We start from the raw sequence: 26,324 nt of genomic DNA on the forward strand, positions 1-26,324 counted from the left end.
AGCCATCAGAAATGATGAATAGTACAAAAGACAGCCGGACAGAATCCAAATACACAGTGTGCATCACACCCCAACATTACAAAAACCGAAAACAATAACAAAACACGGATGCAATGAAGAGTGGGGGTAAAGGGTTAGGTATGAAAGAGAGTATGCCACGCCGTCTGAAAACTTATACTTTCCAAAGAGTTGAAATAGAAGAGCCAAAGACAATTACAGGCTGCAGGGACAATAAGAGAAGTTCATAACACAGAGCGAGGAAGTGAAGCGAAAATCACACAGCAGAGATGACATCAGCAGCCCGCAAGGAGGATGGGAGAAAAAAGATTCCGAGATAGCGAAGAGAAAACCGCATTTAGAAAAAGAGTAAAAGCAACACCAGAGTTCCTCGTTATATGTAACATGCAACCGAATCCATCAAAAACTCAATTCTTCTTGTCTCGTTGCGGACCAAAATCCGCTTCCACAACCTTGCCCTTTTTCCCCTTGACTGAAAACTCGGCCAGCAATGCAAGATGATCACTAGGAAAATGATAGTTAGGAAAGCCAGGCACTCTCCGAAGATAGTCTTTGTCGACCTCGCCTAATAAGCCGGTCACATGAAGTGCAGTAGATGAGAACCAGATGTAGTCCAGAATTGAACGGAAATCAGGTGTATAATTTGTAAAACCTAACTCCCCGATGGCACTGTATGCGGATTTGAGCTTGAATGGATGCGTCATGCCTACCCGACTGAGATTACCGTACAATCTCTGTTCAAGGTCTGGATGTGCTTCGGTCAAACCGCCATTTGCAATCAGATTGTAGGCCGCTTCTCCCGGAGCTGAGTTGAAGTCTCCGCAAATCAGAAGCGGGATCTGATCACCGGAGGAATATTCTACAGACGGCGCTGGCTCGATAGGAGTAGTACTGTCTTGAGCACCACCTTCAGCTTCTGAGAATCGGAAAGCCGTCTTGTCTGTGCAAGGTGGGTATTTAGCATAGCCTTCAGCGAGCTTTGTGATCTCCTCCATCATGATGGCAGTCTGAATCAGCTTCACATCCTTGAAAGAAGGGTCCCAGTAGAGGTGAGCATTAACGACAATCACCCGGGTGCCAGTCATGCGATTTTCCAAGAATACAACGACGGCGATGTGATCCTTTTGCCAAAGACGATTGTAAATATCATCTTGACCCTTGGCATCCGGCCGTCGCACAGCTGTTTGCCCAAAATTGATCATTTGCTTATCTAGCAGAATATATTTGCTGGCCTTGAAAAATGTTGCACATCCGTCAACGGTCTTGGCTTCGTCTTCGTGCATACCCATTGCGCGACCACGTGGCCAGTAAACGCCTTTGTAGTCATTGTATGCAAGCTGCTCTCTGAAATAATCGTTATAGTTTCCTTGGTCTATTTCCTGGAGACAGGCAATGTCTGCATCGTGGCTTCGGATCTCATTTAGAATCAAGTCCCTCCGGAATTCCCAAGCCAAGGCACGCGATGGCACATAGCCATAGTGTGATGGCGATGCTGACTGGTCGCACAGCGTATTGTAGGAGAGCACTGTAATCTTGTCTGTCTGGGTATGTGATGATTTTGATGTCTCGTCTAAAACAACCCAATCCCGGTCAGAAGGTGGCAGATGCACTGCGGAAATGTCAGCAACGTGTATAAATAACCTTGAAAATCCGAAGAGAACTATATTGACTTACCAGGCATTTTTTCCAATAAATACTTGATTAAGGCCTTCGTGCCGTGAGTCTTGATTTGAGCCGACAGAGTCTCATTCAACGGATTGCCATATATGCCAAGCATTTCTAAACGGTATAGATAACCCAACTCGAATGGAAGTATTTGAATGTGGTTATCAAAAGCATAGAGTGTACGCAGATTGGTAAGCATGCCGATTTCCAGGGGAAGTTCGGTAAGGTCGTTGGCTGACACATCTAAGTGAGTAAGACTCCGAAGCTGGCCGATAGCAGATGGCAAAGTTTTGAGCTTATTGTTACTAAGATATAGCTTATTGAGAAACTGATAGTTGAATAGTGCAGTCGATATGGCACGTAGTCCTTGGCTTGTGAAATCTAGAGACGTCCAACCTTGTCGTTTGTTTTTATTGTCCTTCGAAGCTGTTGCACTAGGTCGACTGTCGCCAGTAACGTCTGGAGTATCACCGGAAGCCAGCTGGATGCCTTTTGTCTGCTGAGCAATAGTTCTCGCGTAGTAGTGAGGGGAGGTAGCTTGTCTAGCTTCGGCGGCGAGTTGCAATTGTTGTTGCCAATGCTCATTCATAGACTCGTCAATATCGTCTTCTACATTGATTGGAGTTCCGTTCTGCATATGACTAGGGGTGAAGTGGGGAGTGGTGCTTGCCAATGCGCTAGCCGTGTAGTTGGGTTGGTGGCTGAGCTGATGGGAGGATTGGTTGTGATGCGCATGGTGTTGTTGTACATGATGTGGATGGTGAGCTTGGTGCTGGAATTTCGGCATTTGCATTGCAAACCCTCGATGGGCCTGAGTACCATTCATCATGGCGGCATGCTGGCCCTGGTGTCCTTGGCTGTACATGTTGTAAGAGGTCGGGGCCGTGCCGGGAGTGTGGGAGGGCGATCGAGATGGAGCGAGACTATCGGAGAGATGTTTTAGGCTGCTGGGTGAGTTCGTGTGGTTCCGAAGAAGAGCGGGCTGTATGTGGGAGTTCTGGAACGATTGAGTTTGAAAGAGAAACTGCCCGGCACCAGGCTGTTGGGACCTATAGAGACCATCTGCCATTTAACGTGGCAGACGAGTCCGAAAAGGGTGCCCTTGAGGGGGGATCTCCGGGAGGAAAACTCGATTCCTCACCCCAGGTAGTATACGGGGACTTGAAAGAAAGTCGGCGGCGGCGATAGGAATAGGAAATCGGGCTCGTTCTCTCCTTCTCTTCAACATGGGGGTCTGAGGAGGAACCTCCCTTCGCACAACGGGTCAAGCGGGCGATTCCGAGAGTTTTGCCTTATCTCATACGGTCTCCAGCGTGGCTTCTTGTGGTCAACTATGGCTTCACTTGTACTGTGTTACGGGCCGATGTCGTAGGTAGCTTGTCTTGTCGCAATCGTGACGGCCAACACGGCAGCAGATAGGCGAGCCAAAAGGCTGGGCTTCGCAGTTGGAGGGGCTGGACGCAGAGTAAGCAGGGCAGTAAAAGAATCCAAAGGAATAGGCCACACCAGAAAGACAGATAATAATCACAGCAATCCGACAGAGATATGCTGGTAACAGGGAGGAGGGGGCTCTTCAATCAGTGTCAATCAATCAGCTGGGCGTTTGGTGGTTGGCACCGCAGATTGCATCGAAAGCGGCCGACTGGGGGCGCATCACGTGATTGACAAGGGCGCTAGGCCGCGCGCTGGTTGGTCAGGCAGCGACGCCAAGAACCAAAGGCTCAAGGCTCGAGGCTGCAGGCTCATGTTTGTACGGATACGGACGTGTTCCTTGCAACAGTGTCCTTGAAGTACATACCATTCTCAGCTTGGCCTAGAGTGGACGGCCCAGCGCGAAGGATAGAACAGCCTCTTGGTCTGTACAGTCGGAACTACGCGCATACAGAGGTTGGAAAGTGCGCAAGAGAAGAATAGCTAGATGATCACCAGTCTATGATATTAGATTTGGGCGATATTGAGAAACAATGTCCACTGGTGACCCTATTACACATTGCTGATCAATGATGGATCGGTGTTTCAAGATGGAACTTTTACCGGTAGCTATGGCTCAGTTACTACCTTGAAGGGTTCCAGGAACAAAGTCTGTCTTCTGTCGAGAGAGTAAAGTAAAATCAGAAATAGTGTTAACTCGAAACATCCATATCCGGGAGAGTTATGGCCTATTACGATGCCGTTTTCAATTGATTTGGTGCTTGCTCCCCTTGTGCTGGCTGCCTCGCCCAATTGATTGCCCAATTGCGCAAATTTGTACTCGACAGTAGCGGCCTCCCGATTGCAATCATTAAATTATTATTTAAAATATTTCATTTTATTTTTTCTATTTACTGATAAGTTATGTCGGATGAGCTTAAACTATTCGTTTATGGAGAAGAAATCTTTTTTTGGCTTATCGCCAGTGATTGCATATCGAATCGAATCTTGACTTTATTATTGTCTTAGCTATCACAGGATGCTTTTCACAAATTCATGTGTTTAAAATATTCAGATAGCAAAACTGCAGTACAATTACCTTACCCTATTAACTAATCGTTCGATATTCTCACAGGGCGTCACATAACCAGCCAGCACCATCAGGGTTGATTTGGAAGTTCAAAAAAGAGCCCCCGTCTCATCTGATATTGATCTGTACATGCACTGTCAATCGTACACAGCTAGAAATAGAACGTCGAGGACCAGCACAACCAGTTTGTCGTACTTCATCTATCCTTTGAAGAAGCTGGTGAGGATGTGGAAGATTATGGTCTAGAGAGACAACATAGTTCTATATCAGGGGTTTGTGAGAGCTTCAGTGCTAAAGGCAAAAGGTTTCTTCCGTAGCTTTGGTGAGCTTTCTTCATCTACTTTTGTAGTAACTGGCGACTTGGTGACTTTTGTGTTGCTCTCTTCTATGTATAGTGATTTTATCGACGCCGACCAGCAGCATCAGTTCGCCGACAGGCCTTGGATCAAACATCCGAATCATCAGGAGCGAATTGGAGAACTTCAAACCTACCTAGTAGATTTGCAGCAATCTCCTCTTGAACTACATCCTTTGACTACAGCAGGGGCTCACAGGGGTCTAGTCCACTATACAGGCACTTCTTGCTGTGGAAAAAGATTCTAATGTGACTCAAAACCAGTCATTTCATGCGAGTGCGAACTTGCATCATGCAGTTGAGATCGTTAAACATGCTGGAAGCATAAAGTACATGGAAGACCTACTTGAACCCATATTGTCACTACAACAGCTCTATCCTATGCATGGCGGTTGACCAGGCGCAGGCGGCCTGCCAGGGTGACCACTGAAATATGCGGCAGCGGGTGGGGGAAGATCAGACACATTATGGGCGAATGTCAAACACGAAAGGTCAAACAAATGCTGATTGCACATTTTGGTGGCGCGTGCTGGCTCACTGAAATGGCTTATTTGGGCGCCTCATTTATCATTCATGCCCCGATAGCAGCAAATCAAAAGGTCGCTGTGATCTCATTCAGACGAGGTTTCGAGATACGGGAATAGGTATATCACAGCCGAGCAGGCTTGGGGGCCGTGGAATAACATGAAGTTGACCCGGGTGATTATGAACGGTACTTGGGCATTCAGCCTGTACAAGACCCAGAGGCCACTGGATGGGGCATTGAGAGAAATTTCTCAGCACGATATTCAAGACGTGCGCATTTTTGCCACATCTGAAGATAGTTGAATACACTCCAGGTTTGTTGATGGCCTGTTGTTCTGCATATTATCAATACCATAACCCATTTTTTGTACGGCTCGCATCGCCTCACAATAATCACTACGACGGAGTAAACCGTTTATTTATGCCCCATCGGGCAGGAGGATTTGTGGCTGGATAAGCACGTGCTTGACAGAGTCAGTGCGAGATTAATCTTATCGGGGCTCATTAATGTTCTGGTATGTTTCTTGACACAGCCAGACTCTTTGATTGATACCAGCTAACAAGGATGTTGTTTTAGATACAATAATATTAATGTTGCCAGCGTTCCTTATAGGTGGTTAGCTGTGAACTTAGACTTGACTTGAAACATACCGAAGGAATGAAATCAAACCACCTTACAAAGTGGCCCAAGCAAGCTGACACTAACCAAGCATCTAGACCAAAACCTGCGCCATTTTTACCAAGGACCAACGGATCCATAATAAACCCACCTCACAGCGACGTCACACAATTTGTATGTTGGATACAAGTCACTCGCTATCTGAAAAGGCTGGCAACGGAAAAAGGCCGCACACCGCCAACGCGGGTATCAGTCATAACTTAGCTGGCACAAGATCGAGGTGATTCCTGCCATTCTCTGTAGTTGAATCCCCGTGGCCGCGAGGATTCATTAATTAGAACATTGAAAAGCGAGGCTGGAAAAAGATCTTCAGCCAATCTTTCCATGATGGTAGATGGAAGTAAGTTCTCTACCGAAAAGGCCTAATAATTCGACCAAACTAGTCTCCCCAATAAAGAGGTTAACGGTCGACGCTGTTTTCGGAAACCATTTTGATTCGCTGCTCGATGGGATGGTTGATTCGACCATGCATGATTATTGAATCATCTTTCATAGTACAGATGAGCATAGCACAGCACGGTCCAGATTGATCCATCTCGCAACCGCCAACTCCTCCCGACTTGGCGGCAGCTTCGTAGACCTTAGCAGAGGGACCCTGGTCTTAACAGCACCTGAACATCGGCAGTTAGTTGCATTATCGCGTGTTCGGCCCCGCCTACTTAGAAATGCACCACTGAGGTGCTAGTGACCGACAGACTTTTTGGCGTTTGAACTTTGATCGTGGAAAAGGGGCCATGCAATAATACGAATAATAATAATAATAATAATAATAGTTGGCGGAGGGGCATTCCGTATGGCTATGCGCACTGGACGAGGCCTCCCAAGTATCTCAGCATCCAGCCTCCAACAGTCAGCATTCGAGAATGGTTGACTACTCTGGGGCCGCAGTGTGATAAAACTCGGGGCGCTTTTGGCCGTAGATGACAAAGATGACAGACAGTTTGGTAGATAAATAAGTAGCCAGCTAGTCGCCGTTTTTTAGTCGGGATGCAAGACAGTATACTTCCTTGCCAACGCTCCCACCCCTGCAAAAAAAAAAAAACGGATTATTACGTGCCGCCAAGTCGCCGTCCACATCGGTCGAATCAATGGGTAGCGGACAAAAAATACACGTGCAGTGTTACATTTTTAATTTCTTACCGGCCACAGCTGCAGAGTCCCCGCGCCGGCGATAGTAGCCTCATCTACAAGCATATATACTGCGGGCTAGAACCGCGCGCATCCGTCTCCTGCCCATGAATTTCCCTCCACCACCGATGGCTTCGTCGTACATCCACCCGTCCCTGACGCCCCTAGGGCCATATTCCTTAGATCCACGCTTTGCGTTGACATCCTCGACGACGACGACTACTCACATTTCCAGTGACAGAGGCGCTAGCGGCAGTGCCGAGGCCTCCTCTTCGTCAGTTTCCTCCTCATCTGACTATGTCGCCAATCCTTTCACCAAGATTAACAATCGGTCCTATTTTCGCGACCCCGAAAATCCATATCCTCTGCCATGTGACCTGCCAGAAATCCACCGACAATCGTTGCGAACCATGACCCTGATGCGAGTCTTTGGTGCTCCGTCCTGTGCGCCACAGCTCGAGGGGAAGAGCCCGAAAAGGGTCTTGGAGTTAGCCTGTGGATCGGGTCTCTGGTCGAGCGCATGCCATGACTATTTAGCTCGTCGCGGGCAGAAGGATACAACTTTTATCGGCCTGGATATCATTTCACTCGCGCCGAACCTGCGCAAAAAGGGCGTCAACTGGCAATTCGTGCGGCACGATCTCCGCAAACCGTCCCTTCCATTTCCATCCGAGCACTTCGATTTCGTATTCATCAAAGATGCCAGTCTGTGCCAGTCAGCCACTGCGCAACAGATCGACCTGCTTAGCGAGCCATTACGTGTCTTGAAGCACGGAGGTGTTCTGGAGGTTTGGGATTCCGACTATGTGTTTCGTGCGCTTCTGCCGAATCCGACCCCGCCTCCGAAGCTGGCTGAGAAGGATCAGGACCAGGCCTACACTACAGCGACGTATACCATCTCATCAGCCACGCCGTTCGCCGCCGCACAGAACAAGTATTTACTGGACTATAATTCATGGGTAGAGAAAGCCTTTGAAAAGCACAAGCTCTCAGCCATGCCTTGTGCCACGATCGGACTCTCGTTTACTGCAGAGGCTGATGCGTTCCAGAGAGTGGGAAGTCGTCGCATTGCTATCCCCCTTGGCGCCGAGGTGCGATGGGAACAGACTAAAAAGCAGCGGAAATTGACTGCAGACCAACTCTCACTTCGTCAAATGGCTCTGCTCACGATCATTCAAATGATCGAAGGTATGGAGCCTATTTTGAAGGAAGCCAGTGGAAAGAGTCAAGACGAATGGGACAGGTGGTGGGCGGCTATGACAGTGGATTTGCTGCAGAAAAATGGACTTGCCAATGGCGAGTGCCTTGAAGTCGGCGCTTGGTGGGGACAAAAAGGATAACAAGCGACGGAGTGTGTGAGCAATTTTGGTGGTTTCGCGGCGTAAGCAGTTTTTGTCTTTTGTTTTATGTACCACAGCGGGAAATGAGGTTATGGGCTATGTAATTATCGACGATACCCTATTTGATTCAGGCTTGGTTGGTTGTTTCTTGACTTATGATCGTGGCGATACGGCGAATCGGTGGTGTTATTGGACTTGGTACCTTTGTTTTAGCGTGCGATATCTCTTCAGATAGTACCTGCAGCACTCTAGTCAGCCTGGCCTGCACGCGCCACCACAGGGTTGCAAACGCAATTGCAAATAAGGGAGATGCATTAATGACTTGACACGAGTTGTTATGTTCGTCCGATGAGTCTACTTACAGCGCCTCGATTTCTGCCAATGGTTAAATATAACTCAGTATTCCATTTATTTGTATCAAAATATCGCGCTCAGCTGTCAAACGCACCTTTTTTAACAAATTCGGCCCTTTTTATTCCTTCCTCGATCTCTTTATCATCGCTTAAATTTGCTTTGGCTGAGAATGCACGATGCAGTCTGGTCTTGAAATAGTCATATCCCAATGGGTAATCACGACCCATAAATAGCAGCTCTGCTTGAAGTCAGCGGGCATCGACCAGATCCTGCGACGATGACTGGGTAGGCACCTTTGTAGATTCTGATCACTTGTCTTCGCAGCTCGGGGTTTGTCATGGTTGTCTGGCGGGTACTGGTGGATTGAACTTGTCGTTGGTTTAGCTCGAGAATGCCACTTGGAGAGAAAGAAATTAGATGCAAATGTTAAGATTGTTGGAAACTGAGTGGTAGTGTTTGTTTTGTGTGATCATCGATGTTGGCACCAAGGTCGAGCGGGATGACGACGGTATTGGCGGTGGGGAAGGAGCTTCCTGCGTCCTCGGCATTCGATCCGAAGTCGGTCGGCTGTAAACATCATAATAATAATAGTAATCTGCAACGACCCCTGCAGTTACAACTACAATTCTGGCCCCAATGGTAAGAAATGCAACAATGGCCACCCCCCGCCTACTTCAAAGACAATGGCACGCATGCCGCGTCACGAGTCAGCCGGCGACAACGACGCTCTCCTCCCGGCTCAATGCAGCTTCATTCACAACAGCCCCTCCTCGCCAACAGAAATCCACCTCTTCGACTATAACACTCTCAAAACCACATACAGTTGATCCAAGATGGCTGACCATAATAAAACGGAGGATTGGAAAATGTTTAATGTTTGGATTGCAGCCGGCCCAGGTTGACGAGGCCGGGTTGATCTTGCGCCGCATTGCAAACGATTGGCGTGAGTTGATTGCTGGCAGTGAAGGGTTTTTAACGGATGAAACGAGAAGGGCGGTTTATCGTCATAATGTTGTGTGGGGAGAAATGGTGAGGCTGGATGGTAATTACCTTTCCTTCGATAATTTGATGCTTACTTGCGTGTTCGCCGCCTGGTAAAGGACGTCATGGTACGGAACCCTTTATGCTAGAATCGTTACCGGTACGCGTTTGATGCTGACATGAGATTAATTCAGGGTATGTCAAATGTTAATTTTGAATATCGTCAATTCTCGACCTGATCTGGATGTTAGGGCATGTCAACAATGTCACCTACCTTCGATACGCCGAAACCGCCCGAGTTAACTTGATGCGCAACTATGCCATACATATTGACCCTGCCCATAAGACAGAGTGGCTGAACACAGTAGGAAATCGAGGGATTGGCCTTATTTTGCAAAGTATCAAACTGGACTATAAGTTTGTTCGTCTTCCCCTTCTCCACTTTTCGAATTTGTGTCACCCTATTCTAATCTGGCCTTTCCTTCTCTTCTAGCCCATGACATGGCCAGACAAGATCACTGTCTATCATAGGCTCACGCAAGACCCTGCCGTAACACTTTCACAGTCAAGCTTTCAACAGGAGGTTTTGATTTTGTCTGAAGCAAAACAACGCCCGGCGGCAAGATGCATTGAGCACAATGTTATATACGATTATAAACTATTGCGTAGGGCTCCCAGTCCTCCTGTGTTCATCCTAGACCAGTTCAAGAGAACCTGGGAGCTACAGGAACAATCGAAACGAAAATGGCAACAACGGATAGCAGATATTGAGAACAAGGTGCGCGCATTGGAATTGGATAGCTGGGATCGGGAAGATGCGGTTGAAATGCTCGGGTCTGCGGTAAAGTCCTAGAAGATACATAATTTTTGAGAGTATTGAATTCACCTTGTCTATAACACAAGTTTTGTGTAAAGGCGCCTGGCATTGGTGTATCATTCACAACTCATATAGTCACATATAGACTCGTTTTCTAGCCACAATTCGAAATTTGAAACATCAATTGGTCAAAATCAATTTAATAAATTGACTGGCTGAAGTATAAAGATTATCAAGTAATATGTTCTAAAGATTAACAATATTGAAGTTTGTCAATGGTCATTCATAGGTTTTATATCAGTTAAATGGGACTATTCTTGCGCGGAGCACGAGACCGCCGCAGACAATCTGTCAGTCCGATACTCAATATGCTTACATGTACATGTATCTACCAATACAGCCATGGTGATTTTCTGCACAGTTCTATATACTTGAGGATGTCCGCGAATGATATCCCAGCTATTACTTGTTACTAGTCAAACGAAATATGAAAGAATAATTATCCATACCCTTCATGCAGGCTGAAGCTTACTGCATCGCGAGTGACGGCTCGGCCTGGTGGAGAGATACGGGGATGAAATGGCGAAATAAGTCGAATGATGCGTGATATTAGCTGACCATTCGAAAACCCCAATACCTAACTCGATATACTTTTACCTAGTGCGAACCGACCCTTATCTTATTCGTGCAATTTGAACCGAGTCATCCGATCTGCAAATATAACTAAATAATTAGTCTCGTAGAAAATGTCGTGTTGCCAATGACAGACAGGCTAGTCCGGTTACCCCTCTATATCGTGTGAAGAACGGTGCAAGTAGGTCACTTCTGCAGATCATTCGACCGGGTTTGGTCTAAAGTAATTGGCTGATTATATATTTTTCCATTTATTTTTTCTCACCCCACTTCAAATATTGAGTCAGAGATATTTCAGCGGACGATTATTTATGATTTAGTCTGACCTTTATGTATGCACACCTTCAAACACCCAGTACCATGGCTAGTGTGTGGCGAACCGTCATTTCTAAAGACAATGATTTAGTGTACCATTCATGCCAAGTCTAAGTCGTAGTATTACCCTGTGAGGAATGAGTACGTAGTAGAATAATCTGGGTTTGCAGATCCATGATTTTCCCGTCTTCGCCAGATGCTCCACAGTTCGCTGAAATTCTCGACTTGGAATACGGAGCGTAATTTGCATACGGAATGTATTTTTGAAAATGCTGGACGCAACATTTGAACTTGTTGTTTTCAGGTGAACAATTGGATGCATTTGCAGACCTTAGAATTGTCACTCGGATTCTTTTGACCCATAAATTACAAACATGTAATTAATTGTGTTCATTCACCGCGATTCTTATTAGTGTTCATATTGACCGGCATTTGAATCAGCTCTTCCTTGCCAATTGGTATAATGTGCCCAGGCTTTGGTGTGCTGATAAATGTACCTTACTCTTGCTTATCCGGCTACGTTAATTTGATATCAGATTTGGCATTTAATTCCTATTAATGCTTCAGGCTATATACCGGCTATGATTATGCGCGGGTTCCGGGCGACCCGGGTAAAAGGAAATGACAACACGAAGTTCTATGCTCCATTGGAGTTTATCGACCAGCTTTTAGCTGGGATTATTATCGCATATTCTACCTTTATTAACCTGTAGAAGAATCGTGTTTCGGACAACGGGATAAGACCTGTTAATGTTAAAAGTGTGTGTGACTGTGTAGTCGGATGTCAAGAAACGAAACGAATGGCAACGCTAGTCTAGTGTGGTTTTACGTGAGTTTGGCTGCTTCTAGAAGGGTCGACTACTCATGACCATGTCCAGCTGGCACCAACAACCATCTGCTAAATGTGCGAACAATTGATTCAAGTTTATGATGCTACATGTTCCAGTGATGGATGCTTCGTCACTGCGAAAGAAGAATAAGAATAAATAATAACAATAAAAATATACTTGATTCTGATAATTCCTGTCAGCACCATGGGCGCTAAACCCAGAAAACATGAAACGAGGCGCTGGTAGGCCAATCTTGATTAGGCTTTGGCTCGATCGTTAGGTATTATTCAATATTAATGTTAGTATTTCCGATGATTATTCATGAAACCTAATTATCGGCACCAAAAATAGGCACACTTTAACTGCGTCAGCGCCGCCAGAGTGTCAGCGCGTGCTAATTACTTACGTTGTAAATAATAACAATGCCTAAGCTAACTAATGATGCTAATGTTTTGGCTTGATAATCGGCAGACTCATACGCAATTTACAACGCGGTAATTTAAGTAATTTAACCTCGGAATTAGACAGCGTTCGATGGGTCCGGACGTGACGATCGACAGAAGTTACCGCATTGGGGGCTAGCGCGCGCGGCCAGGTATTTGCCATGTCCTTTTTCGCCCTTTTTCACCTGCCCAGTCAGCCCCAGCCCATCGTGATCCGCGGCTGCAGCAAGAGCCAGGCCAGAGCGAGCCAAGACCAGCCGCAGCCCAAAAATCCTCTTCTCTCATCACCACCACTACCACTCTAGCCACCACCACCACCAATTATTCTTCTTACTGCTCCTCTCTTCCTCCCTGCTCCCACCATCGCGGTCCTCATCCCCCCCGCCCGCCTTCCTACCATCTCTTTCCTTCATTTACCATTTACCATTTACCATTTACTCTCTCTTTCTTGGTCAGTCCTTCGCCCACTTGGATCCGATTGATCCCTTCCGTTGCTGACTGTCTGGCTTCGGTAGATCCGCCTTCCCGTCCATCGAGCAACCGCCCTTCTTTCCATCTCTTCCGCCCCTACGTTTCCTCGCCGTCACCATTGTTTTCGCCTTCCGACTTCTCTCGAAAACGCCTGGTCCCTAGTCCTTGGCTTCTTCCTGCCAAGCGGACTCGGAACTGGGCTCTTTGCGTCTTCCCTTGTCCATGCCACGCTCAGCGGCTGCGGCTCGGAGAGGTCATCACAACACCAACCGGAATGAAAACGGCAACCCGGTGAATGGCAGGCGTCTGAATAAGCAAAAGTCGAATGGGAACCTGAACGGGAATGCAAGCAGCGGCGCCTCCTCCCATTCCGCCTCGCAAACCGATCTCCGCCCTACCGGCGATTCGCCTGCAGTGACAACCTCCAAGGCAAATGGTGCCGTCGATGGACCCAAGCGTGATCACGCTGACAACTCATATACCAACGGCTCAGGATACAAAGCGAACGGCGAGATGGCATATGGTCATTCCAACGGTGCAGTTTCTCCTGACGGCGGTCAATCAAAAATGTCTGCTTCCTCCATCAAGCGTCAGAGCGCGTCTGTGAACCCTTTCTCCTTGGCATCTACAATCCTCAAGTCATGCCCCATGTACGACACGATCGCCATTTTGATTTTCTTGCTACAGCTGCCGCCCATCGTCCTTACCTTAGTTCAGTTCTTGTTCGCCTCTTTAACTTTCATGCCACCAGGCGGTGGCTCCGGCTCGTCCTTTACGTCCAACTTTGATATCTTCCAAGGGCCCGCCGGTACCCCTTCTTTCGGGACGATGATTGCCATGGATGGTTTCTGCCTGTTGATGTGGGGCCTATTCATGTGGACTTGGGCTCAAAATTTCGCGTTGGACTTGGCTCACGTGCAAGTAGCCATCACTCTCGGCGGTGGCGGCTCCGGAAAGAATGGAGGCGTTAATGCTCTTTGTGTCGGCACCGTTCTTCTATTGCATATTGTTCGAAGCAAAGGTGTCCAAGATTTTGTCACCGGTCACCTTGTCTCTGCAAAACTAGTTAGTCCGGACATCCTTTCGCGATGGTCCCACCTTCTCCCACAAGAATTTCGACGAGCAGAGCCGCAGTCATCTCCAAGCTGGCTCCGAAGTCTCCTCGCAATTCATATTCTGGCTCAGGCAGGGACCGCCATGGCAAGACGCTCGATGGCCCGAAATCGCTCACCCCAACCTCCCCGTTCTGGGAAGCGGGTTGACGCGGAGGCTTCTGCTGGTTCGCAGACCCAAATAGATTCGGCTTTTGAGTCGACGGCAAGTGTAACATCAATACTCGGTGGCGATGGTCCGCTTATTGGTCCCTCGGCATTGAAGGAGAACAGAGATCGTTTGCATAGCGCCAAGAAGCGAAGAAGACAGGCTAACCAGGTACGAAGTCGACAACCTTTTTGGGCTGCACTTGCAAGCACCAAAGTCACCGTTATGAGAGAATATGATCATTCTAGGGCCGTTTCTAAGACCACTCGCGGTCTCCCGATGACTGAAGATGACCTCCAAGGGATAACGCTGGATGATGGACTGATTTGGGTTACCGGTGTGGATAGTTCGACAATTAGATTTGCAGCAGGAGATTTTGCAGCTCCAGATGATGCCACGGCTACTGCAGCTTGTGAAGATGGGCCCCTGGATAATAGTGAGATGGAACCATTCTATGTTTGTGTCAACGGTGCACTATGGGCCACTGCAAATATTCACAGGACTTGCGATGGGCCAAAGGGCGCTAGTGCAGTACAGTGGAGAGGAGAAATCTCCGGCTTGGCTCCAAACTGCGCCTATACTTGTTGTTTTGTACGCAGTGACACTGATGAAGAAATCTGCTCCATGAGTGTCAAGACTCCTGCCGCTCCCGATGCCGATCAAAATACTGTCTCTAGCATACCAACCCCGCCTCGTCCGTTTCATCGACCATCATCGCCGACGACGACGTTGAGAAATTCTATCGTTAATGCCGAATCGAAACTCAATGAAAAACGAGCGCGTTTGAAGAAAGCCAAGAACGATCACAAAATTCTTATTTCTCGCATTCGGAAGGAACTGGATAATTTTAACCACAGGCTAAGCAGCGGCAATGATGAAAACCGACAAAAACAGCGATCTTTGCAGCTCGAGCGGAATATTCGTCAGACAGAGGAAGCAACAGCTGTGCTTGAGACCCAACTTGATAGTATGGACAAGATCCCGGAGGAGGAACTCACAGAGTGGACATCGCAAAAGACCGAATTCGAACGTGAATTGGAGTTGCTCAACACCGCGAAGGAAGAATTGCTCGAAGCACGTACTTCTGCTGCTCGTGATCTCGCTTCTGTTGAGTCGGACTACAACGCGGCCGTCCAAAAACGCGAGCGTCTTCAAGGCCGCAAAACTCGTCTGAATGAGCAATATGAACGGATTATCTCCGCGAACGCCCAAGGTCTTAACGAGCGGGAACGCCGGGCAGCCGAGCAATTTGCTAGAGAGCAGGATCAAGCCAAGGTTGAAGCAAACTTCAATGAGCAGCTCGCTAGCATCAGCCGTGCTATTCAGGACTATCAGTTGCGGACAAATCAGTTGTGGCAGCAAGCATCCGCGATTGAACAAGCCATCCAGCAACAGCAACAGCAAATGTTGATAGAAACTGGTCCACTAACCCCCGAAGGAACCCTGCCCGGTACCCACGATCAGAATGAAGAACCAGAAACCAACACTTCTATCAATAACTTGACCATTACCCCTGCCAACAGTCGGTCAATCCTAGGTGCAGGCTTTTCGGCTCTGAGGTCCAGCCCTCACCAAAGTGCATCCTCTCTTGTTACCGGTACGGCATCTCAAACCGCCAGTCCGATGCAGGCGACTATGCAGCACCCTTCAGGATATCAGGCTTCTCCTCGTATCAGCGTGGCAAATTACTTTGGTGGACGGGACTTTTCGTACCGTGATCGCTCATCCTCAAATCGCTCAGCACGAAGCAGCCTGTATGCCGACTACGATTTTGATGTGAGCCGCTATCTTCCTGATCCTCTGGAACGACGCAGCTCTGGATCCGATGGCAAAGGCTACGCTAGTCCTACGTACGGTGCGATTGGCAGTCATTTCACGCGAGCTGGCAGCCGTGGCAGTGGTGGTAGCAGTGGTGGTAGCGGAAGTGGCAGTGGCAGCGGCAGTCCCAGGTCTACTCGTGCCGAGGGGCTGTAAAGTCTTCTTTGTAGTGTAGTGTTATGTTGTGAAGTATATGTGTGCTATGCTCATTCTCGGTTGTCCTCTGCGCTTAGCCGTTCTCTCTCTCCCTTCATTGATCTACCTGGTCGATTGCATAGAGGTATCATCTGGGGCTATTCACCCATTCATTATTAGTATAGTGTACCTTGAAACCTGCCGCCTTATATAGTAAAGGGAATGTGGCTAGTTGGATGGGAAATGGCCTACATGTGAAATAGACGAGATACCTGTTTGGCTAGATAGATTGGTGGGCAGTCGGAGTTGACCCAAAAGATTCTGCTGATGATCATATCGTTTCTACTATGATATTTACCAAGTAATTGCCTACCACCCATCATTTGCAGTATCAAATATAGCTACACGTACATGTATTGGAAGTGGATACTTAGCTCTATTTATTAGGCATTTCATTACTCTATCTATAGATTTCTTTGCATATATGTACAACGAGTTCTGACTCCTCAAACCTCCTCACCCATTTTCCAGAAACGGGTATCAGCATACGTCACACCAAACCTGCTCGTGCCGCTCGCAGTCTCTTGCGATAGGGATATATTAGGAGAAACAGATATCAATCGTTCCACCGTGCCCAAAACAATCACATGATCGTATATTTCGATCGTCTTTTCGGGTATATACTTGCATTCGAGAATGAAACTGAAATCTTGATCATCATCGCCCTTATCCTGTTGCAATTGGGTATGTCGCCGACGTTTTCTTTTTAAACGCGGTAATGTCCCATTATTATCATCATCAGCTTCGAACTCAAACTGGCCCAGATCTAGATTCTCGTTTCCCTTTGAAAAATCACGGGCTAGTTTCGCGGCTTCCGGCGTTGGAGCCAGTAAATGCACTACAAACCGGTGTGAAGATTGCAGGGCAAGCAGTGTTTCAGATGGCTGGTGCACGTTGAAGGATATAACGGGTTTTGGGTTCAGGGTTACCGTGTTGAAAGACGATACTGTCATTCCACGAGGAGTGGTATGAGATTGCGAGGTGCGATTAGTGGAGGATGCGGAAGGTGGAGTAGTGATTATGGCAACGGGATGAGGGACGCGGCGCATTAAGAGACGGACTTGCCGGGATAACGAAGGTTCTGGCGGGAGTGTTTGCTGCGAGGATTTATTATTGGATTTATGTGTCGAGGAGAACAATCTTTTCGGTCGTTGAGTTGAGTGGGATAATGGTAGTGGGCAGCAGTGAGATGACGACGGAATATCTACGCATAGAACATCAAGTCAGCTTACGCGGATTAAATCCTCCGGGGAGTGTATATATTGCAACTTACTGCAGTGTCTATAATAAATGGGATTGCCCCCTTGTGATCCAGACCACTTCGCTGTTGATGCGAGTCTTGTGAGGAGCCTCATATCCGCAAGATGTCCAACAGCAACTTTTCAGCTCGCCATTGAGCGAAATAGAGAAAATGGTTACCTTCTGCGGCTTTCAATTTTCATAGCCAAAATATATGCAGGATCGGCATATTCATTCCCATCGATTGGGAGAGTCGTGGTGTCTAGCAAGTCTTGTTGTTGCGAATGCAAGAAAGTCAACTATTTTCTGGATTACATAAGTCAAAAAGCTTAAACTTTCTTCCCTCCGCGAGATCGTTATTCTCCCTCCGCATCACATCACAAGACCGCAGCGCAATTGAATAGCGCACGCTTTTTATTTTATTTTTAGAGCATCTCTTGAGGATTTGGACATAGCTATGTCGCTCAGCATATCCTTTCGCCGGACGGGCTCATCGCTGTCATCCACTCTAAGCCGACCAAGTCCAATTCCCTCGACGACAACATATATCTGCAACCAATGCCGGCACGCAACTCTCCTCCGCCGCCCCAAACGCCCTTATACATTCACTCAGCTCATAACACTGTCAGACGGTAGCACATACCTGCACCGCACTACCTCGCCGATCCCTGTATACCGCTCGACGCGCGACACGCGGAACTCATTACTGTGGAATCCGACCAGCAAGAAATTGGTGAACATGGAAGAAGACGAGGCTGGTCGACTAGCTGCGTTTCGGGCGAGGTTTGGAAGAAGCTATGACGCTAATTCCGGCAATGTTGAAGACGAGTCTGCTGCTGTAGCGAAGGGGGACAAGAGCCAAACACAAGCTGAGAAAGACGCTGCTGCAAAGGCGAGAGCGCAGGCCGAGGCGGAGTTACAAGAGGAGGAAGATAATTTGCTGGATTTGATTAGCTCGTTTGGCCAGGATCAGGCGTCGCAGGGGAAGAAGAAATAGGCGATTTACTCGATGTTGATTCTGCACTTGGTATGGGTTCTAAGGATAAATATTAAGGGTCGACTGTCTTGGCGGCGCAAGACTCCCAGCGGAATATCCAGTCAAGGAAACTTTATTACCTTTTCTTTTCATATGTTTAAACATTGTACATTAGCATCTTCATACATGTCATGAGACATCAACCTCACAATTCACTTCTTGCAGTGTGATAACGACTCTGAGCTACTCAACAAATCAGCCTCTTCAGAGCTTGACTTATTCGCAAATCCAAACCACTGGTATGAAAACGAAAAAGCACCCGTCATTATTTGTCTTACCTATTCATCACCGTTTTCCTATCCTTCTTTCCACATGCACCACCTCTTCATCACCCTTTTCTTCTTCTACCGAGCGAAGACATCTCTTTCCACAATCCAAATAGAAAGTATTTTCTGAATGTGGATCCAACCCTCGAATCTTGCGGCCACGCGGTGTACAGTATAGCGTTGCGAGAATGAATAAGATGAGAAGGACTAAAAAGGCAAGTCCGGAGACGAGACGCAAGAGTTCGTTAAATTCCATTTTTCGTCCCCTTTTCTTCTGTATAGCGAAGCTATTTGCTGTGATTGCAGAAGTGGTCCTCTGGCTTGGGATCAGCTAAACGTACTAACGTGTGAGTCATATGGAAATGATTCAGGATTAGACGGACTGAGTTGATGGGTTCCTCAATGTTGATAGGAGGAGATATAATATGAATGGGTGTAAGAGTAGTTCAGGTACCGATGAATGCCAATCTATTGAACCTAATGAATCGATGTTGTTTTTTTGTGCTTTATTGAATATCAATATAGATTCAATCTGCAGATAATGGTCGGGAGATACCAATGATGAATACAATTTCTTTTGGAGCGAATATGACAGACTCTCCTAGGAGAATCATAGAGTCCCGGTAGAATAACTGGTACTTTTGACGACTTTGGCGGGAACAAAGGAATGCCAGCATCGGAGTCGGTTTTAGGGCTGCCTATCTAGGTGGTCGGGGTTTACACGATATGATTTACGGTATCCCGGCGAGTCGAAATTTAACAAGAAAGATATGACGATATATTCAAGTCCTATTCATTGATAGAATAGCAGAAAGGTTCCATGTAGAGATGAACGTAGACACTTGCTCGGCTCGAGGTATTGAATATGATTACATGTATGTCAATTACTGTTCCTCCTCTGCGGCAACGGCTGCGGCAACGGCTGCTGCTCTCTCTTCTTCAGGACTCCTCGGTGGGTTTTCAGAAGAGCTTGTGTGTTCGCTACTTTGCTGTGCTAGCGGGGGAGGTGGAGCGTAGTAGGGGTTGCCTTCTTCCCCAGCATCGAGCTGTAATAGAAAACTTTCCCACAATTCGATCAACTGTCACACAGTTAGAATACAGTAGCGGGCCATGTAGATAGATAAAAGATGGTATACCTCTTTTTGAGCCTCTACTGCTCCTTCTAGGAAGGTCTCCACTCCAGACTTGAAGTCTTCCACCTTTTCCCTCTCGAATCTCTCCAATTCATTCCTCATTAGCCGGCCCATGTCCTCGAATAGTAATCGCGTTTGATGGACTTTCCGCTCTGCATCAGCAACATCCGCATTAATTTGATTGAGGCGATCTTGCTGAGATTTTCCTTGGCGAAGAAGCTTTTCTTGAGTGTTTCGTCTCTTTTGCAACTCCGCTTCTGCAGCATGCCAACTGTGGAAAGACTTTTGCCGCTGTGAAAAAGAGGTCTTGATACTGCCAATTAGTCGGATATATTCATCGATAGTGATTCCTAGAGTCAAGATATCCTGCTGTGCTTGTCGTTCGTAGAGTTCACGTATCCGAAGCTGAAGCTCTGACAATCCCTCCAAAGGACTTGAGAGAGCTGGTGACAATTCAACAGCAGCCAGTGCATGAAGAGAGGAGGAAAAATCACCAGCTGCCTCCGCAAGACCTTTTCTTTGAGCTACCACGGTATCGATGGATTTCATCAGCGCTTTAAGTTGGTTTTCTAAAGCGTCGAGATATATCTTCCGATCATGGAACCACTTTCCAAGGATTAGCATTAGCAAAGGGAAGCTAAGAGGGAAGATACCTTACATCATCGTGCTCTATGAATTTTCCGCCTCCGCCAACAGATATACCGAAAGAACTAAACATGCCTTTACTTTGGCCTAGGTCAGGCTCACGATTCTCCTTGTTCTTGACATCGAGTCCGAAACTCTCGCTTTCTAGGAAGATCTTCAAATCGGCGTCATGTTGAAGGATAGGATGTGCTGATATCTTATTGACCATACGTTCCAACGCTGCTCTTCGCGATTCCACGAAGTTGGTATCGAAACGACCGACAGCTTGTTTCTCCGGTGGGGGAGGAACAACAACCCCTGGGTTGTTAGTATGTAGTTGATTGTAGATCCAGAGAAAATCCTTGTATCGACGGCTAACTTCAAACTCAGACTGGCGATATGCTTTGGAGGTAGTCTAGACCCATAATCATTAATCACTGATTTTCTAGATCAAAGAGACCTGCCTACCTTCGTTCGGACTTGATACACAATATGGCTGCTTGTCAAATCACCAACTTTATGCGGGTCGCCAACTGTGATTGTGAATGTTGGTTTGGCGGCTTGTTCTACGCTTATACTGGGTTGTGTCTGTCTCTTCGGGGCTTCGACGCTAGGCGGTTGGACTGGAGGGGGGTTTTTTTGACGTGATTGCTCGTCATCTGGGTTGGCAGCGTCATTTAAGCCTGCACCGCTCGAAGCATGCGATAACGACGAAGATGGCCGCGCGTTCCGCACACCGATCGGCTCCTTCAACGGAGGCGCCGGTGCTTCCTCCACGAAAGAGCTCTCCCCAAGAGGACCTAAAGGATCTGTGGTGTCATCGACGGCCTCAAGCTTGGTGACTTGGGCGCTGACTTTGCGCGGCGTTCTGGGCCCACGTCGAGCAGGCGATTGTGTTGGAGCTAGAGAGTCTTGCGCCTTGTGGCTAGGGGCGGTGGCTTCTGGGGAACCTAGGAGTGAATACGATTAGAGATTGAATTATTCTTTCAGATCATGATAGTTCACCATTGCGAGTGGACGAGGTCGAGCGCGAGGGCTCATCTGTGTACACAGCATCATTAGTATCACTGGCTGTCTACAGCCCACTGGAAGGTGTCTTACCGCCCCACGGAGATTCGGCTCCGTCCAAATCCATGAAGGCGATTGAAGGCGATCGATAAACGCCTTGTCTATGTCCAAGACTTCCGATCTTTGAAGAGCAGAATTCAAAGTGAGGGCGGTGTGGAGCAGATTTGGTCGAATGTGAGCCTGTGAGGGGCGAGCTGTAAGATGACGGAGGTCGGGGTTGCGCGGTCGTATTATTTAGTATGGAGGAGCGGGCTAGTAGCTTCCGCCTGGGCCTGTCATGGCAGGCAGCCGTCCATGATACATTCGCGATGCGCCGTTGGGGCTGGACTGTTTCCATTACAATCTAGCATTTGCAATTTATTAGTTTTCCAATCTGCGCTCTCTTTTCTGCCACCTTTTTGCTCGAGTAAACGAGCGAAATGCTATTACATGGGTACCCATAAAAATCGCAGCGGTCAAAACAACCGGTCTAGTTTATTGAGCTACTCAGTAAGTCACCAATATATACTATTTACGAATCTCTGTCGTGAGCAACTGCTGGTGTCATGACAACTGAAACATCACTTCCGGTTGATATCCCAAGGCAGCCCGAGTTTGTGCATCTCAACGGCTAGTTGAAAAAGATAGTCCAAGCTTTCACATTGTGTCTTCGCCTTTGCAGGAGTTTCTCCCCAGACATAGCTAAGAATTGGTAAGTTTCAACCATCCAGATATTTTTCGTTATCTCGACTTACATTCCGTGGCGTCGCACCAGCACTGCGTAAGCATCGGGGTTAGCATCCATAGCTTTCTCCAAGCCTTCGGTGAGATCCTCCTCGTAAGGGGTATTCTCGATAATTGGAATCTTCAGAGTGTCGTGATAGTCCAGATAGCCTTTGCCTTTTCCTCTGGGGATGCCTTTTATCTGCTCGATATTGCTAATTTCAAAGTACCCCTCCTTGCCTAACTCGCGCTCAACTAGCAGCGTCACCAGGACTGCCCATTGAGAGTGGGTATGAATGCAGCAGCCAGCTCCACGATCGAAGGCAGCAAGAAACAGCGGCGTGCAGGCGGACGGTTTCAAGTCCAGCGGTTTGCGAATGTATTTCCGCGCAGATGGTGGGTATTTCGGCGTAGGATATTGTAAAACAAACAAGTTATGAGATTGGATTAGTTCTTTTTGGACACCCGACGGTGCAATAAAGATGTGTTCTCCCCGGCGAATGGATGTCTAAAGGCGACGCGTTAGAAATAATATTAGACTTGCTAGTAAGAGCACGATTCTTGGGACAAGCTCACCCCGCCCCCGGTGCCGGTAACCCATCCCCAATTATAAAACTTGCGGCACATTTCGGGAATCAAGTTTGCTGGATGCTCTGGATCAGCCGACTGGACCAGATGGTCATAATTTTCACTGTTTCCGTTCGTATCTGCCGATACGTCTGTGTTCTGTGTTGTAGCCATGGTGATGGAAAGCGGCTACCGTTGGACGACGACGTCACCGCGGGCTTTCTTCAGTCAATTCGCAGCGAATAACCCTGTCGATGAAAAGGAGTCGAGACTTGGTGAATACGGCAGTAGACAAGAGTCGACTTTGACAGAGACAAGCATAGATTAATAAACGCTGGAGGGGCGTTGTCACATACAAATTATTACAGGCAGTTTTTAGGTTGCTGAGGGGCTCGTTGTCGCCATCGCTGCTGCCATTGGTCAATTGTCGGCGAGAAGACACCGGCGGCGTTAATTGGCCGGGACACTCTTTACCTTACTTGCATCAATTTCATTATCGATATCAATAAGGATATTGATATTGCCTCTCACTAACACTCTAAATCATAGGATATCATTACATAGGCGATCAATGGGCATCTGCCTACAAAAGTGCGTTGTTCAGCAGTAATTACCTAGCAGTATAACTAATAGTTAGTTCATTAGTTAGCTACTAGTATTGCTCCACCGGCAAAGAAAGCCATGGAAAGCTTATTGGCACGCACTAATTGTATATAGGCAAGGTGCATACAACAGATGTGAGTATACCAGACTGATAAACGAAATAAGAGGACCAGAAAAGACTATTAATTCTATTCATAGACATCAAAAAGACTAGTAATATTAAGAATAAGAATAATAATAGGAGCGACACGTGATCTCAAAGAACAGCGGTTGCTGACCTAACCGGCGCTAGGCCGCAACGGTACATGGAAGCTCCCCACAGGCTGGCCAGTGAGAAGAGGCCACCTTTGACCATTCCGCGAGAGCTTCAACTTATATAGCCCCGACTGCCATCTCCCTCCGCCGGCCTCTTCCTTCTTCCCTGTGCTGTGCTGTTGCTGCTGTCGTGCTGTAGCCTTCTCCGCCAGGTGTCCCGCTTTTGAATTTTATCTCTTCAGGAAAGAGACGTTGCTGGTCTTGTTCCCTTTCCCCATCCTTTACTCGTCATCATGCGTTTCAACGCTGCTTTGGCTTCGGCCCTCGTGTCGTCGGCTGGCCTCATGGGCTACGTCCACGCCGACGAGGAAGTTCCTGCTCCTGATGCCACCACCGCTGGTGTTGAGCGTCCTACATTCACTGTATGTTGAATTGGTTACCTCCAATTCAGTCTGCGCTAATATCGTTCTCCCATTTAGCCTTCAACCATCAAAGCTCCCTTCTTGGAGCAGTTCACTGATGACTGGGACCAGCGATGGACCCCATCTCATGCCAAGAAGACTGACTCTGAAGCCACCGAGGATTGGGCCTACGTTGGAGAGTGGTCGGTTGAGGAGCCTACCGTCTTCAAGGGCATTGAGGGCGACAAGGGTCTCGTGCTGAAGAATGCCGCTGCCCACCACGCCATCTCAGCCAAGTTCCCCAAGAAGATTGATAACAAGGGCAAGACTCTTGTCGTTCAGTATGAGGTTAAGCCGCAAAGTATGCTTCTTCAGTTACCATCCCGTTTCAAAGCTAACTATATTTTCAGATTCCCTCGTTTGCGGTGGTGCCTACCTGAAGCTGCTCCAAGAGAACAAGAAGCTCCACGCCGAGGAGTTTTCCAATGCCACCCCTTACGTGATCATGTTTGGTCCGGACAAGTGCGGCAGCACCAACAAGGTAAGGAACCCCATTTTTCTCAACTGAAGCTCGTTTTAACACCGTCAAAGGTCCACTTCATCTTCAACCACAAGAATCCAAAGACGGGCGAATACACCGAGAAGCACTTGACTAGCCCCCCATCCCCCCGCACCGACAAGACTACCTCCGTGTACACTCTAATTGTCAAGCCTGACCAGACCTTCGAGATCTTGGTCAATGGCGAGAGCGTCAAGAGTGGTAACCTCTTGGAGGATTTCTCTCCCCCGGTTAACCCTCCTAAGGAAATCGATGACCCTAAGGACAAGAAGCCTGATGACTGGGTTGATGAAGCTAAGATCGCTGACCCTGAGGCCAAGAAGCCCGAGGATTGGGACGAGGAAGCTCCATTCGAAATTGTCGATGAGGAGGCCACTAAGCCCGAAGACTGGTTGGAAGAAGAGCCTCTGACCGTCGCCGACCCTGAGGCTGAGAAGCCTGAGGACTGGGATGATGAGGAAGATGGTGACTGGATCCCTCCTACCGTCCCTAACCCTAAGTGTAACGACGTCTCTGGCTGTGGTCCTTGGTCCGCCCCATTGAAGAAGAACCCTGACTACAAGGGCAAGTGGACGGCCCCCTTGATTGATAACCCTGCCTACAAGGGACCATGGGCTCCTCGTAAGATCAAGAACCCTGAGTTTTTCGAGGACAAAACCCCAGCCAACTTCGAGCCTATGGGAGCTGTAAGTCTTATGGGCTTCCACAATTGATTACTTCTTGCTAACGTATTCCTGGCAGATTGGTTTCGAGCTCTGGACTATGCAAAATGACATCCTGTTTGACAACATCTACATCGGTCACTCTGTTGAAGATGCTGCCGAATTCCGCAAGCAGACCTTCGATGTTAAGAAGCCTATCGAGACTGCTGAAGAGGAAGCCGCTAAGCCCAAAGTTGATGAGAAGGCTAAGACCAGCGTCTCCTTCAAGGAGGACCCAGTCACTTTTGTCAAGGAAAAGGTTGACCAGTTCATCACTCTCGCTAAACAGGATCCTGTCGAGGCTGTCAAGACTGTTCCTGAGGTTGCCGGTAGCCTGGGAGCTATTCTGCTCGCTGCTATCCTCTTCATTGTAGGAGCTATTGGCGCGAGCAGCCCTGCCCCAGCTAAGGTTGCCGAAAAGGGCAAGGCTGCAGCTAGCGCTGCCAAGGATAAGGCCGCTGAAGGTGTTAGCTCTGCTACAGATGCTGCCAAGGGTGCCACCAAGCGCGCCACCCGTTCGTCTGCTGAGTAGGAATGCTGTTGAGTTGAGGAGGAAGGGATGATGTGTTTATTCAGTGAGCTATTATTTATACAATCACGAGTTGCTCATACTCTTGACCTCCCCGGGTCTCCTTTTTTCATTTTATCAGATGCCGGAAAATGCTGTAAAAGTCGGTTCTTTTCTTTCCCACATTATCTATAGCGGTGGAGGAGAAGAACAACTCGAACATTTCAGATTTTGATTTGTCTTGGGGTTTCCCAGACCTGGCTGTTGGGGGCGTTCTTCTGTTCCGTTAGTTATTTTCATGTATGAATATCTCTAGCTTTTCAATATCCACTGTC

General features: G+C 47.8%; 10 protein-coding genes across 10 annotated transcripts; 5 read left to right on the plus strand and 5 right to left on the minus strand.

The window, feature by feature from the left end:
- Nucleotides 1-425: 425 nt before the first annotated feature.
- Nucleotides 426-2,752, minus strand: BGW36DRAFT_295306 (putative transcription factor; the record flags this gene model as incomplete). The annotated part of the gene is made up of 2 exons (XM_046211169.1): nucleotides 426-1,627; nucleotides 1,693-2,752. 2 exons carry the CDS (start codon nucleotides 2,750-2,752, stop codon nucleotides 426-428), a joined length of 2,262 nt encoding a protein of 753 aa, XP_046072447.1.
- Nucleotides 2,753-6,998: 4,246 nt separating this feature from the next.
- BGW36DRAFT_359525 (SAM binding motif-containing protein) lies at nucleotides 6,999-8,210 on the plus strand (the record flags this gene model as incomplete). The annotated part of the gene is made up of 1 exon (XM_046214081.1): nucleotides 6,999-8,210. One exon carries the CDS (start codon nucleotides 6,999-7,001, stop codon nucleotides 8,208-8,210), a length of 1,212 nt encoding a protein of 403 aa, XP_046072448.1.
- Nucleotides 8,211-8,641: 431 nt separating this feature from the next.
- BGW36DRAFT_296416 (NADH-ubiquinone oxidoreductase complex 1/LYR family protein) lies at nucleotides 8,642-8,903 on the minus strand (the record flags this gene model as incomplete). The annotated part of the gene is made up of 2 exons (XM_046211266.1): nucleotides 8,642-8,805; nucleotides 8,858-8,903. 2 exons carry the CDS (start codon nucleotides 8,901-8,903, stop codon nucleotides 8,642-8,644), a joined length of 210 nt encoding a protein of 69 aa, XP_046072449.1.
- Nucleotides 8,904-9,134: 231 nt separating this feature from the next.
- Nucleotides 9,135-10,621, plus strand: BGW36DRAFT_379374 (thioesterase-like superfamily-domain-containing protein). Its single transcript, XM_046216201.1, has 4 exons — nucleotides 9,135-9,593; nucleotides 9,665-9,673; nucleotides 9,796-9,966; nucleotides 10,039-10,621. The coding sequence occupies exons 1-4, from the start codon at nucleotides 9,201-9,203 to the stop codon at nucleotides 10,396-10,398; spliced, it is 933 nt and encodes a 310-aa protein (XP_046072450.1). The 5' UTR covers nucleotides 9,135-9,200; the 3' UTR covers nucleotides 10,399-10,621.
- A 2,655-nt stretch (nucleotides 10,622-13,276) lies between these two features.
- On the plus strand, nucleotides 13,277-16,288 carry BGW36DRAFT_397403 (putative ubiquitination network signaling protein; the record flags this gene model as incomplete). Its single annotated transcript, XM_046218294.1, has 1 exon — nucleotides 13,277-16,288. The coding sequence occupies one exon, from the start codon at nucleotides 13,277-13,279 to the stop codon at nucleotides 16,286-16,288; it is 3,012 nt and encodes a 1,003-aa protein (XP_046072451.1).
- A 413-nt stretch (nucleotides 16,289-16,701) lies between these two features.
- Nucleotides 16,702-17,927, minus strand: BGW36DRAFT_320264 (flavin reductase like domain-containing protein). Its single transcript, XM_046212631.1, has 2 exons — nucleotides 17,601-17,927; nucleotides 16,702-17,531 (listed from the first exon to the last, which is right to left on the minus strand). The coding sequence occupies exons 1-2, from the start codon at nucleotides 17,680-17,682 to the stop codon at nucleotides 16,774-16,776; spliced, it is 840 nt and encodes a 279-aa protein (XP_046072452.1). The 5' UTR covers nucleotides 17,683-17,927; the 3' UTR covers nucleotides 16,702-16,773.
- Nucleotides 17,928-18,023: 96 nt separating this feature from the next.
- On the plus strand, nucleotides 18,024-18,563 carry BGW36DRAFT_359529 (uncharacterized protein; the record flags this gene model as incomplete). Its single annotated transcript, XM_046214082.1, has 1 exon — nucleotides 18,024-18,563. The coding sequence occupies one exon, from the start codon at nucleotides 18,024-18,026 to the stop codon at nucleotides 18,561-18,563; it is 540 nt and encodes a 179-aa protein (XP_046072453.1).
- Nucleotides 18,564-19,752: 1,189 nt separating this feature from the next.
- On the minus strand, nucleotides 19,753-21,760 carry BGW36DRAFT_296412 (Vps5 C terminal like-domain-containing protein; the record flags this gene model as incomplete). The annotated part of the gene is made up of 6 exons (XM_046211265.1): nucleotides 19,753-19,947; nucleotides 20,005-20,607; nucleotides 20,660-21,040; nucleotides 21,094-21,575; nucleotides 21,631-21,666; nucleotides 21,727-21,760. 6 exons carry the CDS (start codon nucleotides 21,758-21,760, stop codon nucleotides 19,753-19,755), a joined length of 1,731 nt encoding a protein of 576 aa, XP_046072454.1.
- A 227-nt stretch (nucleotides 21,761-21,987) lies between these two features.
- BGW36DRAFT_379386 (Methylthioribulose-1-phosphate dehydratase) lies at nucleotides 21,988-23,398 on the minus strand. The gene is made up of 3 exons (XM_046216202.1): nucleotides 22,972-23,398; nucleotides 22,428-22,903; nucleotides 21,988-22,374 (listed from the first exon to the last, which is right to left on the minus strand). Exons 1-3 carry the CDS (start codon nucleotides 23,134-23,136, stop codon nucleotides 22,254-22,256), a joined length of 762 nt encoding a protein of 253 aa, XP_046072455.1. The 5' UTR covers nucleotides 23,137-23,398; the 3' UTR covers nucleotides 21,988-22,253.
- Nucleotides 23,399-24,113: 715 nt separating this feature from the next.
- On the plus strand, nucleotides 24,114-26,013 carry BGW36DRAFT_427707 (calnexin; the record flags this gene model as incomplete). Its single annotated transcript, XM_046220446.1, has 5 exons — nucleotides 24,114-24,242; nucleotides 24,300-24,582; nucleotides 24,632-24,762; nucleotides 24,813-25,466; nucleotides 25,522-26,013. The coding sequence occupies 5 exons, from the start codon at nucleotides 24,114-24,116 to the stop codon at nucleotides 26,011-26,013; spliced, it is 1,689 nt and encodes a 562-aa protein (XP_046072456.1).
- Nucleotides 26,014-26,324: the final 311 nt, after the last annotated feature.

This window comes from Talaromyces proteolyticus (genome assembly GCF_021365285.1).
Source record: "Talaromyces proteolyticus strain PMI_201 chromosome Unknown BGW36scaffold_6, whole genome shotgun sequence".
NCBI classification, from domain to species: domain Eukaryota; kingdom Fungi; phylum Ascomycota; class Eurotiomycetes; order Eurotiales; family Trichocomaceae; genus Talaromyces; species Talaromyces proteolyticus.

Excerpts from the sequence above, each read along its gene's own strand:
- BGW36DRAFT_379374 (XM_046216201.1), top strand. The coding sequence starts at position 9,201 with ATGGTAAGAAATGCAACAATGGCCACCCCCCGCCTACTTCAAAGACAA. Across the intron at positions 9,967-10,038 it reads TCAAACTGGACTATAAGTTT|CCCATGACATGGCCAGACAA; the intron begins GTTCGTCTTCCC and ends CTTCTCTTCTAG.
- BGW36DRAFT_379386 (XM_046216202.1), bottom strand. The coding sequence starts at position 23,136 with ATGGCTACAACACAGAACACAGACGTATCGGCAGATACGAACGGAAAC. Across the intron at positions 22,904-22,971 it reads TTACCGGCACCGGGGGCGGG|ACATCCATTCGCCGGGGAGA; the intron begins GTGAGCTTGTCC and ends CGTCGCCTTTAG. Across the intron at positions 22,375-22,427 it reads CTGGTGCGACGCCACGGAAT|CTATGTCTGGGGAGAAACTC; the intron begins GTAAGTCGAGAT and ends ACCAATTCTTAG.
- BGW36DRAFT_320264 (XM_046212631.1), bottom strand. The coding sequence starts at position 17,682 with ATGAGGCTCCTCACAAGACTCGCATCAACAGCGAAGTGGTCTGGATCA. Across the intron at positions 17,532-17,600 it reads CATTTATTATAGACACTGCA|ATATTCCGTCGTCATCTCAC; the intron begins GTAAGTTGCAAT and ends TTCTATGCGTAG.